The sequence below is a fragment of the Lissotriton helveticus genome, chromosome 2_1 (assembly GCF_964261635.1).
Source record: "Lissotriton helveticus chromosome 2_1, aLisHel1.1, whole genome shotgun sequence".
NCBI lineage: Eukaryota > Metazoa > Chordata > Amphibia > Caudata > Salamandridae > Lissotriton > Lissotriton helveticus.
In genome coordinates, this window is record NC_136059.1 from 248,421,037 (window position 1) to 248,434,489 (window position 13,453).

General features: G+C 41.6%; 1 protein-coding gene across 2 annotated transcripts in view; it reads right to left on the reverse strand.

Moving 5' to 3' along the window:
* Window positions 1-13,453, reverse strand: part of LOXHD1 (lipoxygenase homology PLAT domains 1) — a 1,099,077-nt gene that overhangs the window by 416,229 nt on the left and 669,395 nt on the right. For both annotated transcript variants that reach the window (XM_078674764.1, XM_078674763.1), the window contains 2 exons: window positions 4,983-5,175; window positions 1,487-1,647 (listed from right to left, as the gene is read on the reverse strand). In XM_078674764.1, coding sequence (XP_078530890.1) covers window positions 1,487-1,647; window positions 4,983-5,175 — 354 coding nt within the window. The remainder of the gene's footprint in view (window positions 1-1,486; window positions 1,648-4,982; window positions 5,176-13,453) is intronic.

Sequence of the window (13,453 nt, forward strand, 5' to 3'; positions counted from 1 at the left end):
GTGGTGTCCCTGTTTGGAATATAGTAAACCAGAACAATATATGTTGATCCAAAGTGAATGTATTACCCAAACAAGAATTGTTTTTTTTCTGTACGCAACATAGTTCGTGCTCTATAGAGTAAACACTTGTTTTCCTCTTGTTGAGTAATAACATAAAGCTTTTTTAAGGCATAATTTGCTATAAAGTAATATGTTTTCTATTTGCCTCATGTACTTAGTTGGGGTTATATGTTTAGCACTGTATACTCGGTCAGTTTAATCAGTCAACAAATCATGCTGACAATCAGGACTGAATACATCACACTAACAAACCAGATAAATACATAAAGAGAGCACAACTTATCTCATTTGAGTGAATACCCAGTAATGTTACTCATTGTGCACACCACAAGAGGACTGTTGAGATCTCTATCTGCTAAGAACAATATATACATTGTTGTGTGTATTCAAACTACAGGCAAAAGAGGAAATCCACAGCAAGCCATTTGAAGGTGAGACATCATCTGCTCGATTCACACAGCTATTTAGTCACCTAAGTGCAAACTAGATGTATAAATTACATGCTTTACAAGGGTAAGTTCATGTTTTGAATTGGGAAAGGAAGGGGTCACTCCCAAAGTTGGTAGGAATGTGGCAGAAGGAGTGTTTCTATGAGAACACACATTTCCTCTGTTGGGAAGAAGAAATTAAATGGAATGCGTAAGTGTAATTGGCTAACAATTTACATATGTATGAATGTACACTATGAATATTTGAAGCATGTGACAATGCTTATGAAGGTAAGCACTCCTGGAAGTCTGCAACTGTTGAAGCTTCCCAGGAGTACTCTTGGAATCATTTTAAAGAATGTGTACATCTACTCCAAATATAGGTGTAAACATTTGGGTGCAATTTAAGGGGGTTTGGGGAATTGGATCCTATGTTAGGAAGATCATTTTAAAATAAGGTAGACCGTTAGGGCACTGAGTTTTTCCCAAGGCATCCTGTGCTCAGATATGGTACCAACAGAATCTGTGAGTTGAGCTTAAAAGCAGGTTCATGAGAAAAAAGACTATGTTTATATGTGTTATCAAATAAATGTTTCCTTCAGACATAGATGGTAAGGCAGATTATCAAGCCCATGTGTCCATTCCCTGACTGCTCTACAGTCATAGTCTTTGCCTCTGCCTTTACTGATATGTTATGATTACTCCTGTGTTAGTTCCAGGTTCAACATAGTCACATTATTCCATACCTTTACCACCCTTCCGGAAACAAGTATTTTCTTGTTTTCATTGACTTGAGGCCTTGTAAGTAGCCTACTTGACTTGGAGTCGCTACATCTCTATTCATGGGAGAGACACATTGCACCCAGGATGCCAAGGAATAAGGACTTCTTTCTTACATAAAGCATGACAAGAGTGTGGCTATCACCTCAAAGGGTGTGGACAAAAGTAGCATTACAAAAACTACCAAAACAGAGAGCCGCTTAATGTCTCTGGCTTACCTTAAATATATCCACTGCCCTTCTTTCAAAGTCATTGGACCTGCTCTTTAAGAAAATCTCATCTGTTTTACCTCTGTCACCGTAGAGCTGCATGAAAACGCGGGCATTGGTGCCGGCTCCTCTGACACTCCCCGTGGTCACGACCACTTCGTAATTGACCACTAGTAGGAAAACAAGTAGAATGGTGGTAAAGAAAAGCTTCTGCATCAGAAGTCAAGATGTGCATTGGCTATTAGCTCTCCTAGACACACTTGCTGACACTTGATTTCTTGCTTGAGGTCAGTAGATACTTGTGTTAGAATAAAGTGTGTATGAATAAGAAAGAATTATAGTGACAGATCATCCTGATCATTTACAAGCGACCTATAGAGGTAAACACCTTTGGTTTGAATTTTGGTAAATTGCATACAGCAAAATAAGCTGTTTCACCTGTTCTAGAAAGTTAAGGGTTTTAGATTCATCCTGATAGATATTAGGAATGGATGAACTCTGATTTCAAAGGGATGAGCATGTCAAAGTTGACTAGTCTATCATTAGAATTTATAGTCCCTGCTCTTTTTATGTTTGGAGTTAACAATAAGAAGAAACTGCTACCTTAACGAGGTCATGGTACAGTTTGGGATGTAGGATGTACTAACATTGGGAATAGCGATTTCCAAATTGCAGTTTTCGCCGAATCTCAAATAGGAAATTGCTATTTCTAATGTATTAAACTTTTATTATTAAATTGCTGATTCCTTGTGGGTCGCAAATCGACCTACTGCGTGAATAATAATGAGACCGGTCGCAGTTTGTCACCCATGAGGAGTGATAACCATAACAGGCATGATAGCCTGCAGGGGTCAGCAGACCACCGGGTCTGCTGACTCATTTTAAATAAAGTAATAATTTTGCTTGCTCATTCAAAAGAAGTAGCTACGCACCAAGGTTTTAACTGGTTTGTGGGAAAGGTGATGGTGTGACTATGTATTATACAGGATAACGTACCCTCTGTTGTACATTATAAGCATATTGCAAGTCACCTTGGAGTCCCATACACTAATAAAGGCCTTGTTCCTCAATATGGTTATGGAACTCCCCAGTGACTTCCAATATCCTTGTAATGTACGATAGAGGATACTTGATTCTATATATAATAATCATAGAGTGCACTTATAAATGTAGAAATATAACAAGCGTGCGGCATAACAAGATTAAAGGTAAGGGTGGCATTTTTTTAGTTTTTGCTGGGTGGATTTGATGGCAAAGGTAGCTGAACTCTCACACACATGTAAGCGTTCACAATCCTTTTGCCTGTTGTTCTTTACAAGTATGTTCCTGTCAAAAGCAAATGTTATGGGATTGGAGAGAAAGAAATTTCTATATGGGGATAACTATTTTGTTCATGAAGAAACAAAAGTTACAGATTCACAAGTGGTAATTTTACATAATACTTCCATTTCATTAAAAATCCTCAAGCATAAATATTTCACACAGGAGTATTCAGCGAATCTATGGCTTACAAAATTTCCTGGAGTCTACTAGATTTGTTGTGAATCCTCAAAAGTCATACATTTACTCCAACCGCAGGAGTAATTCTTGGATGATAACATTTCTACCTCTTTTGGTCTCATGTTATGTTATGTTAACATGAATTTATCAAGCGCACGGTCACCAAAGGTTTCATGGTTCATATTGGAACACATACTTATGGATACCCACGCATGTATTTAACCCATCTCTTCCAGTCTTGTTCACATCCAGCTGCCCAGGGCCAGCACTGTATAAGTTATCTTGCTGATGACTGACTATACTCTGTCTGTGGGGGTGGGAGGATTTGGCCTTCAAGCCAGGAGACTATAAGCTTGATGTGATCGAAACGGTGTCCCATAAAAACACAGTGACATGCACCGGTTATACAGGAGTTCCTCTAGCATTCATTTGTAAATGTATATCCTCGTCACAAAAGCATGACAGAAAATTGACTCACATTGTTGCAGAGCATTTACCACTAACCTATAAACAGAGCAGAGCACTTTCTCAATTTGTTGCCATGTGCATACTTCCATTGGATTCGACCCAGTTTTTAGCAGGGATCTGTGAAATTATAACATTAGTGAAGCTCTGTGAATGTAACAAACTTTGCAAATTTACAAAGTTGTAACATTTGCTACTGATCCGCAACCTTGCCTGCATTTGGAATGTCCTTAAAAATATTTTTTCTGGTACATTTTCCAGTAAATCTTTTTTCTCCCATAAACGTATTCATTTGCTGATTATTTTTCCTGAAATTGTTTTTAAAACATTGATGAAGTTGGCAGCATTTTTTTCATGCAATTGGTGCAGTTTGCCTTCAGTACCTTCACACATCCCTAACTTTATGTTCATGGATAAGCCCTATCTGTCCATTGTTTAAACCTGCTCAGACATGGATCACCTTGGTTTATCACTGTCTAGCACAATCCTTTTGACCAGGGCCTGGAAATGAGCAATATGGCTAGAAAATTATGGAATTACATTTCAAAACTGTCCTATCCTGGTAAACATCCTTTACAACGCAACTTTTACCACGCAGTGCCTTTACGACGCAACTTTTACAACGCAAACCATTACATCGCATTGCGCTGGGGGGCGCTCTAGGATAGGGAATAGATTTAATTTACTATCCAACACCTTCCCTACTATCCACGGGGACTGGAGTTGGAATAGTAAATTAAACTATTCACTATCCAGCGCCCCAAAGCACTATGCTTTGTAAAGGTATTCGTTGTAAATACCGCATTGTAAAGGCATGCGTGGTAAAAGCATGCGTTGTAATGTCATCCTTGTTGTATTGACACCTTATGGACATTTAGCAGTCTGTCCTCAATCAACAAATACTGTTTTACTAACTTGAACATTGACCAGCCTAGGTACCTGTGTGTTCAGATAACAACATGCTTAATCGTATAATGCATTTCAAATATTAATATTACAAACATGTCATATAAAGGAAGACCACAGTGCCTGAATGCCATCCTGGTTCCTGAAATCAGGAGGCAAGATTTCTTGAATAACATCTTTCACATTCCATGTGTACACTGGTCACTCATGCAGTCCAGAAGGAGATAAAGAACCATCACCTTATCAACCATGTTATGTTAATAACTATATCTATAGTGCTCACTCACCATTCGGTCCCTGGCACGTTGATAAATTACCGCCCAGATTCACTGCCTACCTAGCCCCAAATAACTTGTTTTCTCCTCTTTTCACTGTTGCACAATATCTCACACTATTCCATTATGACTCTCAGCATAATTGCTCTATTTTCTTATCTCCATGTTGGGTGCCCTATTACTCCCTAGACAGGAATGTGCAACAGAAATGACCAACACCTAGATTCAATACATAACTGTGAAGCGAGGAGTAACTGGTCAATCAATAAAAGTAGTTAAGAGGGTGGGAGTGCGGTGAGAGACCCACAATGTGTTTCTACCTGACTTGCTATCTTCTCATTACAATGATTATTACTTACATTTTTCAATGTCCAGGATTTCACTTGGATACAGCTCAACCTCCACTTTCCCATCACACTCATCCTTGCAGAGCCAACGGTTGCAGGGGAACATGTACTGCTTTCCGTGAGCGTGAACATGAACGACGACATTGGCCAAGAACCAGCCAGCTCGAATACCGACATTGTCATGTCCAATCAAGAGTTTTGTGATCTGCAAAAGATGGTTTATCAGTTAACTGTATCACTCATTCCAAAAACATTTTAAAGAAATTTTAAAACAGGAATAAAAACTTTCAATCTTTTACATTTACACTTCAATACGTCTAGTATGTTTTCTTACATAAAAGATTGCTTTATGTGCGCTAATCAAATGTCCAAATAGAACAATGATGCAAGATACAATAACTAAAGTTATGAAGAATGCACATACCTTCTTGACTTGATATATCAGAAATCCCATTACAACAAACAGGGTGTTCGTATCAGGCAGCCATTCACAATATGCAGTCTTTAGGGACCATGACATTATTGCAGTAAGCTATTAATGCTAGTCTTGCAATGCATATTTCGGTTACTTTGAAGGAGATATTTTTGAAACAACTAACTGAAATGGGTGTCGCATATGTACTTCTAGACTGAAGACTCATGCCTTGCTAATAGTATTTTGGGCAGGTTCCTACGTCACTGACATGGCAGATGCCTTGGTGTCCGCCACACTACCAGTGCATTACAGCCTACGGCACATGTAATACGGTGGATGGGAAATCTGTCAAGTTTTGACACAATATCCCATCCGTCCAACTCTAAACAAGACCCTTGGTTTTATAAATCAGCCTGGACTACAGTTAACATCATAATTTCCCTTTTGTAGTTCCGCAGTGCTGAATGCAGTTTCTTTCTTTGATGTGCCATGCCACCACTCTTACTCAGTATATCGGAGCAGACTTCACCTTTAATCCAAATGAAACGGACTTCCAAGACAACCTGGTGTCCATAAATAAGTATGTGCAAGCTGTCACTTTATATTTCTGCATGATAGGCTTTCGCTTTTGGGAGCCTTCCTCTGTTCGATACTTGGAGATTTGGGTGTACCACACAAGCCCGGACCCTCTTGAGTGTAATATGGTGGCAGCTATTGCCTCGATACGCTTTTCGCTCGATTCTGGGCATTGCTTCCCCCTATGGGTTGCAGGCCGTGTGGCGGTCTCCATGATGACCAGCCTGCCTCGCCTCCTCCATCATTTTGTAAACCTTCTCCTTTCCCTCCCTCATTCTTTATTTTGGGATCTTCATGCCCTTCTGGGGACCTCTCATGGCATGGGTCTTGCAGACGGGGCCCTTGTAAAACCTCAGCTCCCCCCGGAGCGGGATGGCCTGGGGTTGCCCAACTTCAGGCCCTATTACTTGGTAGTCCAGTTGCAGTGGGTCTCTTGATGGTTGGTAGGCCACTATTTGGAGGACACCAGGATGATCACCCCCCCCTCCTTTCCAGGACACTCGTTCTTCACCTCCTCCAATCCTAGGTGTGATCTCCCCAGGGTTTGCCTCTTCTCCCACGGGTGGCCTTCACATGCCTGAAGTGAGTGCTTCACCTACCCAGGAAATTTCCCCATATGCCCCAGTGATTCCACAGCTTGGGTTCTCTGCTCTGGGGGGGCCCCTTGCTGGTGGCCACTTCTGCCAGTGAGAAGAAGCTGGTATCTCATGAAAGGGCGAATGGACATTCTGTTAGGACAATATGTGCTCCCTGAGGGCCAGTTCCTCCTTTATGCTTCTCTGACAGGGGTGCGCGGGGTCCTGAACCAGTCATGCACCATCGGTCCTGCAAACACTTCACACTATGAGAGCAGGTCATAGGTTAACCACCTGGCTTTGCTTACTAAGGCTATCCTAGCACAAATACAGGTATTGCTCCATCCCTTGTGGAAGGTTTGTTAGGAGGACTTTGGCAGATCACTTCATGACAGGGAGTGGGAAAAGCCTTTGGAGTACCTGTGGAGGGTGTCTAACAATGCCCGCCTCAAACTTATCCAGCTTTATATCCTTCACCCAGCATATTTCTTCCCAAACCCGATCACACGGGTCTTTCCCAGTTCTTCTGACACTTGTCGTAGATGTAGCGCCCAGGGGGCTGATTTGAAACATATCCTATGGAACTGAACACATTTACACAAGTATTGGCCCTCTGCTTTTACACAGCTGGAGCACCTCATGGGCATTCCAAATCTTTCTCCCTGAGAGGTGGGTGCCTTGGCCATTTATTCTAAACCACGCAATTGCAGGACCGCTGCCCATTTCCATGACTTGGCTCTCATACTGGCTTAGAAGTCGATCACAATCCGTTGGAAGTCTCCCATCCCTCCAACCTCTGCTCAGTAGTTTGCACTGTTTACCCGATGGGCTAAAACTGAAGTTGTAGCATTGCACAGTGAGGGCCCAAGAGGTCTTTGTTGGTGCCCTTGGCTGGGAGGCCCTGTTCTCCAAATTGATTGACTCACTGTCGGGGTCTTCCTTAGACTCTGTTATCCCGTCCGTCTGAGGATTGTTGCTCATTCTTTATATCCCTCTTCCTCCTATAGAGCCCTTTTCCAACCCTGCGGATATCCCAGACGTTAAAGGCGCACCTCTTGCGGCAATGGACACCGGATCGTTCCTTATCTGGGGTGTGGGAGTCCTTAAGAGTCTGTCCTCGGATATGTGCATGACCATGCAAATGTATGCTTTACATGTTTTGCCATTTTATGTTGTATACCTGTTGAAAAACCTCAATGAAAAGATGTGTTACTCTTTTGCTTCAATCTATTAATGAAAGGTTACACCTTAAAATTTATAGGTGAAAGGATTCCTCTTCGTTCTCTATGTAACACTTTTCACTTTACATCTATAAATGGTAGATTTTTTTCAGTCTAAACATGAGACCTCCTTGTCCTAGCTCTATAAACTGCAGGTTCCCCTTCAATACATATTAGCTAGGTTCCACCCTAAGTGTATAAGAGGCAGGCTTCATTGTCAATCACATGGGACGAGAACAACCTGAAATCCATTTGTGGCAGACTTGGGTAGGGGGATTTGCATTCTTCTTCTCCTGCACGTTAAAGGTACAAGACAGGTCATACAGGCGCTTATACCTAGAAATTCAATCCCTCTCTGGCTAAGAAATAGCACATGATCGGTTCCCAAAGACTCGCCCTGACTGCATTAGAGCTCACCTCCTAAAGACTTTGCCTTATAGGAAGAAGCACTGGCAATTTCAGTGGAGTTTTGATGTAGTAGAAGAATATAAGTTCCGAGATTGATTTTGAAACTTACAAGACAAGGACGTCCTTAATGGGGAAACCATGACCTCGCATAGAAGAGGACTGAGGACGTGTGGAGGGGAAGAGCACTCCCAGCTGGGAAGACACTGACAGTAAATCTGTTTGATACATTTTAACTGAAGCCCCAAACTTGAACATTCCTCATCATGTGGCCACATGACTATCTAATCTAGCACAGGTTCTAAGAAATGAGAGGGGTAAGACAACCATCTTCAGTATTATCAAAGAACTGTACTGTGCCTTCTTAAGGCTTAACATTCTTCACAAACATCAGAAAAGGGTTGTTTTGGTTAAAATAACCGAAGGGCGTCTTTTGGTGTCTGGAAGGCTATGCTGTAATAATGTATTGATTTATATTGGGATTTTCCATATAAAGTATTTGCATTTTTCAGTGTATGAACAATGTTACTGCATTGCTTTCACACCTGAACAAAATGGAAGAACTGTGGTTTAGTGGCTTAACTGGGTTCTAATCCTGGCATTGGCTGTAATCATGTAATTCTGAGTAAATGACCTAATGTCCCTGGGCCTGAAAATATAAATATGCAAATTCAGTCATTCAAAGGTTTAAATCTTCACATGGATCGACAGAGGTCTGTTGCTGGGCATCTAGAGTTTCTCTGTAAAAATGCCATTAGATACATACAAACTGTTTAGAATAAATTTTTATAAAGATCTGGCTTAATAACATTAACGGAAGTCCTCATCCTGGGATCTTGCCCTCCGCCTGGGACGACTGCTGGTGGCCCCCAACCCTGGGCACCGCACCCAAGCCAACCGACCACGCACGCACCCTGGGCTTCATCCTGGACCCCTCCCTCTCGATGACCAGACAAGTCAACGCCGTCTCCTCATAGTGCTTCAACACCCTGCGTATGCTTCGCAAGATCTTCCGCTGGATCCCGACCGAGACCAGGAAGACTGTCACCCAGGCACTCGTCACCAGCCGACTGGACTACGGAAACGCCCTCTACGCCGGAACCACAGCCAAGCTACAGAAAAGACTCCAGCGCATCCAGAACGCCTCCGCCCGACTCATCGTGGATGTCCCCCGACGCAGCCACATCTCCAGCCACCTGAGGAACCTGCACTGGCTCCCCGTCGACAAGAGGATCACGTTCCGGCTCCTCACGCACGCACACAAGTCTCTCCACGACCTGGGCCCCAAGTACCTCAACGACTGACTGACCTTCTACATGCCCACCCGCCAGCTACGGTCCACCAGCCTCGCCCTCGCAGCCGTACCACGCATCCGAAGAGCCACCGCCGGAGGAAGATCCTTCTCTTACCTGGCTGCCAAGACTTGGAACTCCCTCCCCATCCACCTTCGGCTGACCCAGGACCATCTCGCCTTCAGGAAACAACTCAAGACCTGGCTGTTCGAGCAGTAGCATACCCCTCCCCCCAAGCGCCTTGAGACCCTCCCGGGTGAGTAGTGCGCTATGCAAATGGCATGATTGATTGATTGATTGATTATCTATAAAACTGAATATTTTAGACATCTGAGAAATTTCTGTATCCTGTTTTGAAGTCCCATATCGATAAATCAAATTATATTGTTAAAGTATGCTGATATTAAATACAAACTTTGGGGGTCACCACCATATGGGCGGTGGCGATCCGCCCGCCAAAATCTACTGCCCACATAACTTTTCCCCCACCACATTACAATGGCGGAAGGGGACCCTGGCGGACGGGAAGACCGTCCGCCAGTAGGCAATCCGCCCGATTGCCTACTGGGCAAAAAAGCCCAGGAATATGGTGGCAGTGCCTTGCAGGCACCGCCATCCATATTATCATCATGGCGGTGAAATGCCTTTCCATGGCGGAGACTCCGCCATGGAAAGGCATGCAGTTTTGTCTTTGGGGGCCCGTTGCGGGCCCCCAGGGTGTTTGTGGGGTGGGGGGTGCACATACCCCCTGCATTTGCATGCACAATGTGGCAGGCACCGCGCGTTGCCTGTCATGTTGTGCATTCAAATGCACACAATGCATTTTACACATTACGGCGTGTGCTGCTTGCAGCACCGCCAGCCGCAATGTTTAAAATGCGGGATGCACCCGCCAGTCTGGCGGGCACATCCTAATGCCATTTGCGGGACCGCTGCAACAATGGCGGGTGGTCCCGTTTCCAGATACGGTGGCATGGGCCCCTTTATGTTTTACAGAATCAAACTTTGTAAACTGCATACAGTAACGGGGACAGAAAGGGAAAAGAGTCTCATTCTATGTAGCGCCATGTACAAAATACATTCTAGTTCTAAAGGCTGAAAATGTTACCCAACTTAACTGTAAGTACTCGTTCAACAGCACTTGAAGAATGAACCCAGATGTCTACAGAAACTCTCAACACTCTCACCAGAATGAATGGAAATAAGGGTACAACTGAGGCTAAGTCCATGAGCAGCATCCAAACCGCATCTAGTACTGTAGAAATAGGAAAACTGCTACTAAAGATGCATATAAGGACAATTGTCCCTCAGATCAATTATTATTAAATGCCAAAAGGGCCAGGATTGTGATATTGAAGGTAAGTATTGTACATAACATACAGACAAGAAATGTGATATTGAAGGTAAGCATTGTGCCTAACATACGGGCCAGAATTGTCATATTGAAGATAAGTATTGGGCAAAACATATGGGCCAGAAATGTCATATTGAAGTTAAGTATTATACATAACATACAGACCAGAATTGTCATATTGAAGGTAACTATTGTACATAACATACCGGCCAGAATTGTCATATTGAAGATAACTATGATACATAACATACGGGCCAGAATTATGATATTGAAGGTAAGTATTGTACATAACATACGGGTCAGAATTGTGATACTGAAGATAAGTATTGTACATAACATACAGACAAGAATTGTGATATTGAAGTGAAGTATTGTACATAACATACAGGCAAGAATTGTCATATTGAAGGTAAGCATTGTGCCTAACATATGGGCCAGAATTGTCATATTGAAGGTAAGTATTGTGCATAACAAACAGGCCAAAATAGTGATAGTGAAGGTAAGCAATGTGACTAACATACGGGCCAGAATTACGAGATTGAAGGTAAGTATTGTGCCTAACATACGGGCCAGAATTGTCATATTGAAGGTAAGTATTGTACATAACATACAGGCAAGAATTGTCATTTGGAAGGTAAGCATTGTGCCTAGCATAAGGGCCAGAATTGTGATATTGAAGGCAAGTATTGTGCATAACATACGGGCCAGAATTGTGATATTGAAGGTAAGCATTGTGCCTAGCATAAGGGCCAGAATTGTCATATTGAAGGCAAGTATTGTGCATAACATACGGGCCAGATTTGCCATATTGAAGATAAGTAACATACGGGCCAGAATTGTCATATTGAAGGTAAGTATTATACATAACATGCAGGCCAGAACTGTGATATTGAAGGTAAGCATTGTGCCTAACATACGCGCCAGAAGTGTCATATTGAAGGTACGTATTGTGCATAACACACGGGTCAGAATTGTGATATTGAAGGTAAGCATAGTGCCTAACATAGAGCCAGAGTTGTCATATTGAAGATAATTATTGTGCATAACATACGGGCCAGAATTGTCATATTGAAGGTAAGTATTGTACATAACATATAGACAAGAATTGTGATTTTAAAGGTTAAAGGTAAGCATTATGCCTACCATACAGGCCAGCAGTGTGATATTGAAGGTAAGTATTGTGCCTAACATATGGGCCAGAATTGTCATACTGAAGATAAGTATTGTGCATAACATATGGGCCAGAATTGTGATATTGAAGGTAAGTATTGTACATAACATACAGGCCAGAATTGTGATATTAAAGGTAAGTATTGTGCATAATATACACGCCAGAATTGTCATATTGAAGGTAAGTATTATACAAAACCTACAGGCCAGAATTGTGATATTGAAGATAACTATTGTACATAACATACAGGCTGGAATTGTGATATTGTAGGTAACTATTGTACATAACATACAGGCCAGATTTGTGATATTGAAGGTAAGTATTGTACATAACATACAGGCAAGAATTGTGATATTGAAGGTAAGCCTTGTGCCTCACATACTGGCCAGAATTGTCATATAGAAGGTAAGTAATATACATAACATACAGACCAGAATTGTGATATTGAAGGTAACTATTGTACATAACATACAGGCCAGAATTGTGATATTGTAGGTAAGTAGTGTGCATAACATACAGGCCAGAATTGTGATATTGAAGGAAAGTATTGTGCATACACACAGGCCAGAATTGTAATACTGAAGGTAAGTATTGTACATAACATACAGGCAAGAATTGTGCTATTGAAGGAAAGTATTGTGCATAACACACAGGCCAGAATTGTAATACTGACGGTAAGTATTGTACATAATATACAGACCAGAATTGTGATATTGAAGGTAAGTATTGTACATAACATACAGGCAAGAATTGTGATATTAAAGGTAAGCATTGTGCATAAAAAAACTCACCAGAATTGTCATATGGAAGGTAAGTATTATACATAACATACAGGCCAGAATTGTGATATTGAAGTTAACTATTGTACATAACATACAGGCCAGAATTTTAATATTGAAGGTAACTATTGCACATAACATACAGGTCAGAATTGTGATATTGAAGGTGATTATTGTACATAACATACGGGCCAGAATTGTGATATTGTAAGTAAGTAGTGTGCATAACATACAGGCCAGAATTGTGATATTGAAGAAAGTATTGTGCATAACACACAGGTCAGAATTGTAATACTGAAGGTAAGTATTGTACATAACATACAGGCAAGAATTGTGATATTGAAGGTAAGTATTGTACATAACATGCAGGCAAGAATTGTGATATTGAAAGAAAGTATTGTGCATAACACACAAGCCAGAATTGTAATACTGACGGTAAGTATTGTACATAACATACAGGCCAGAATTGTGATATTGAAGGTAAGCATTGTACATAACATACAGGGCAGAATTGTGATATTGTAGGTAGGTAAGTATTGTGTATAACATACGGGCCAGAATTGTCATATTGAAGATAAGTATTGTGCAAAACATACGGGCCAGAAGTATCATATTGAAGGTAAGTATTGTACATAACATGCAGGCAAGAATTGTGATTTTGAAGGAAAGTATTGTGCATAACACATAGGCCAGAAT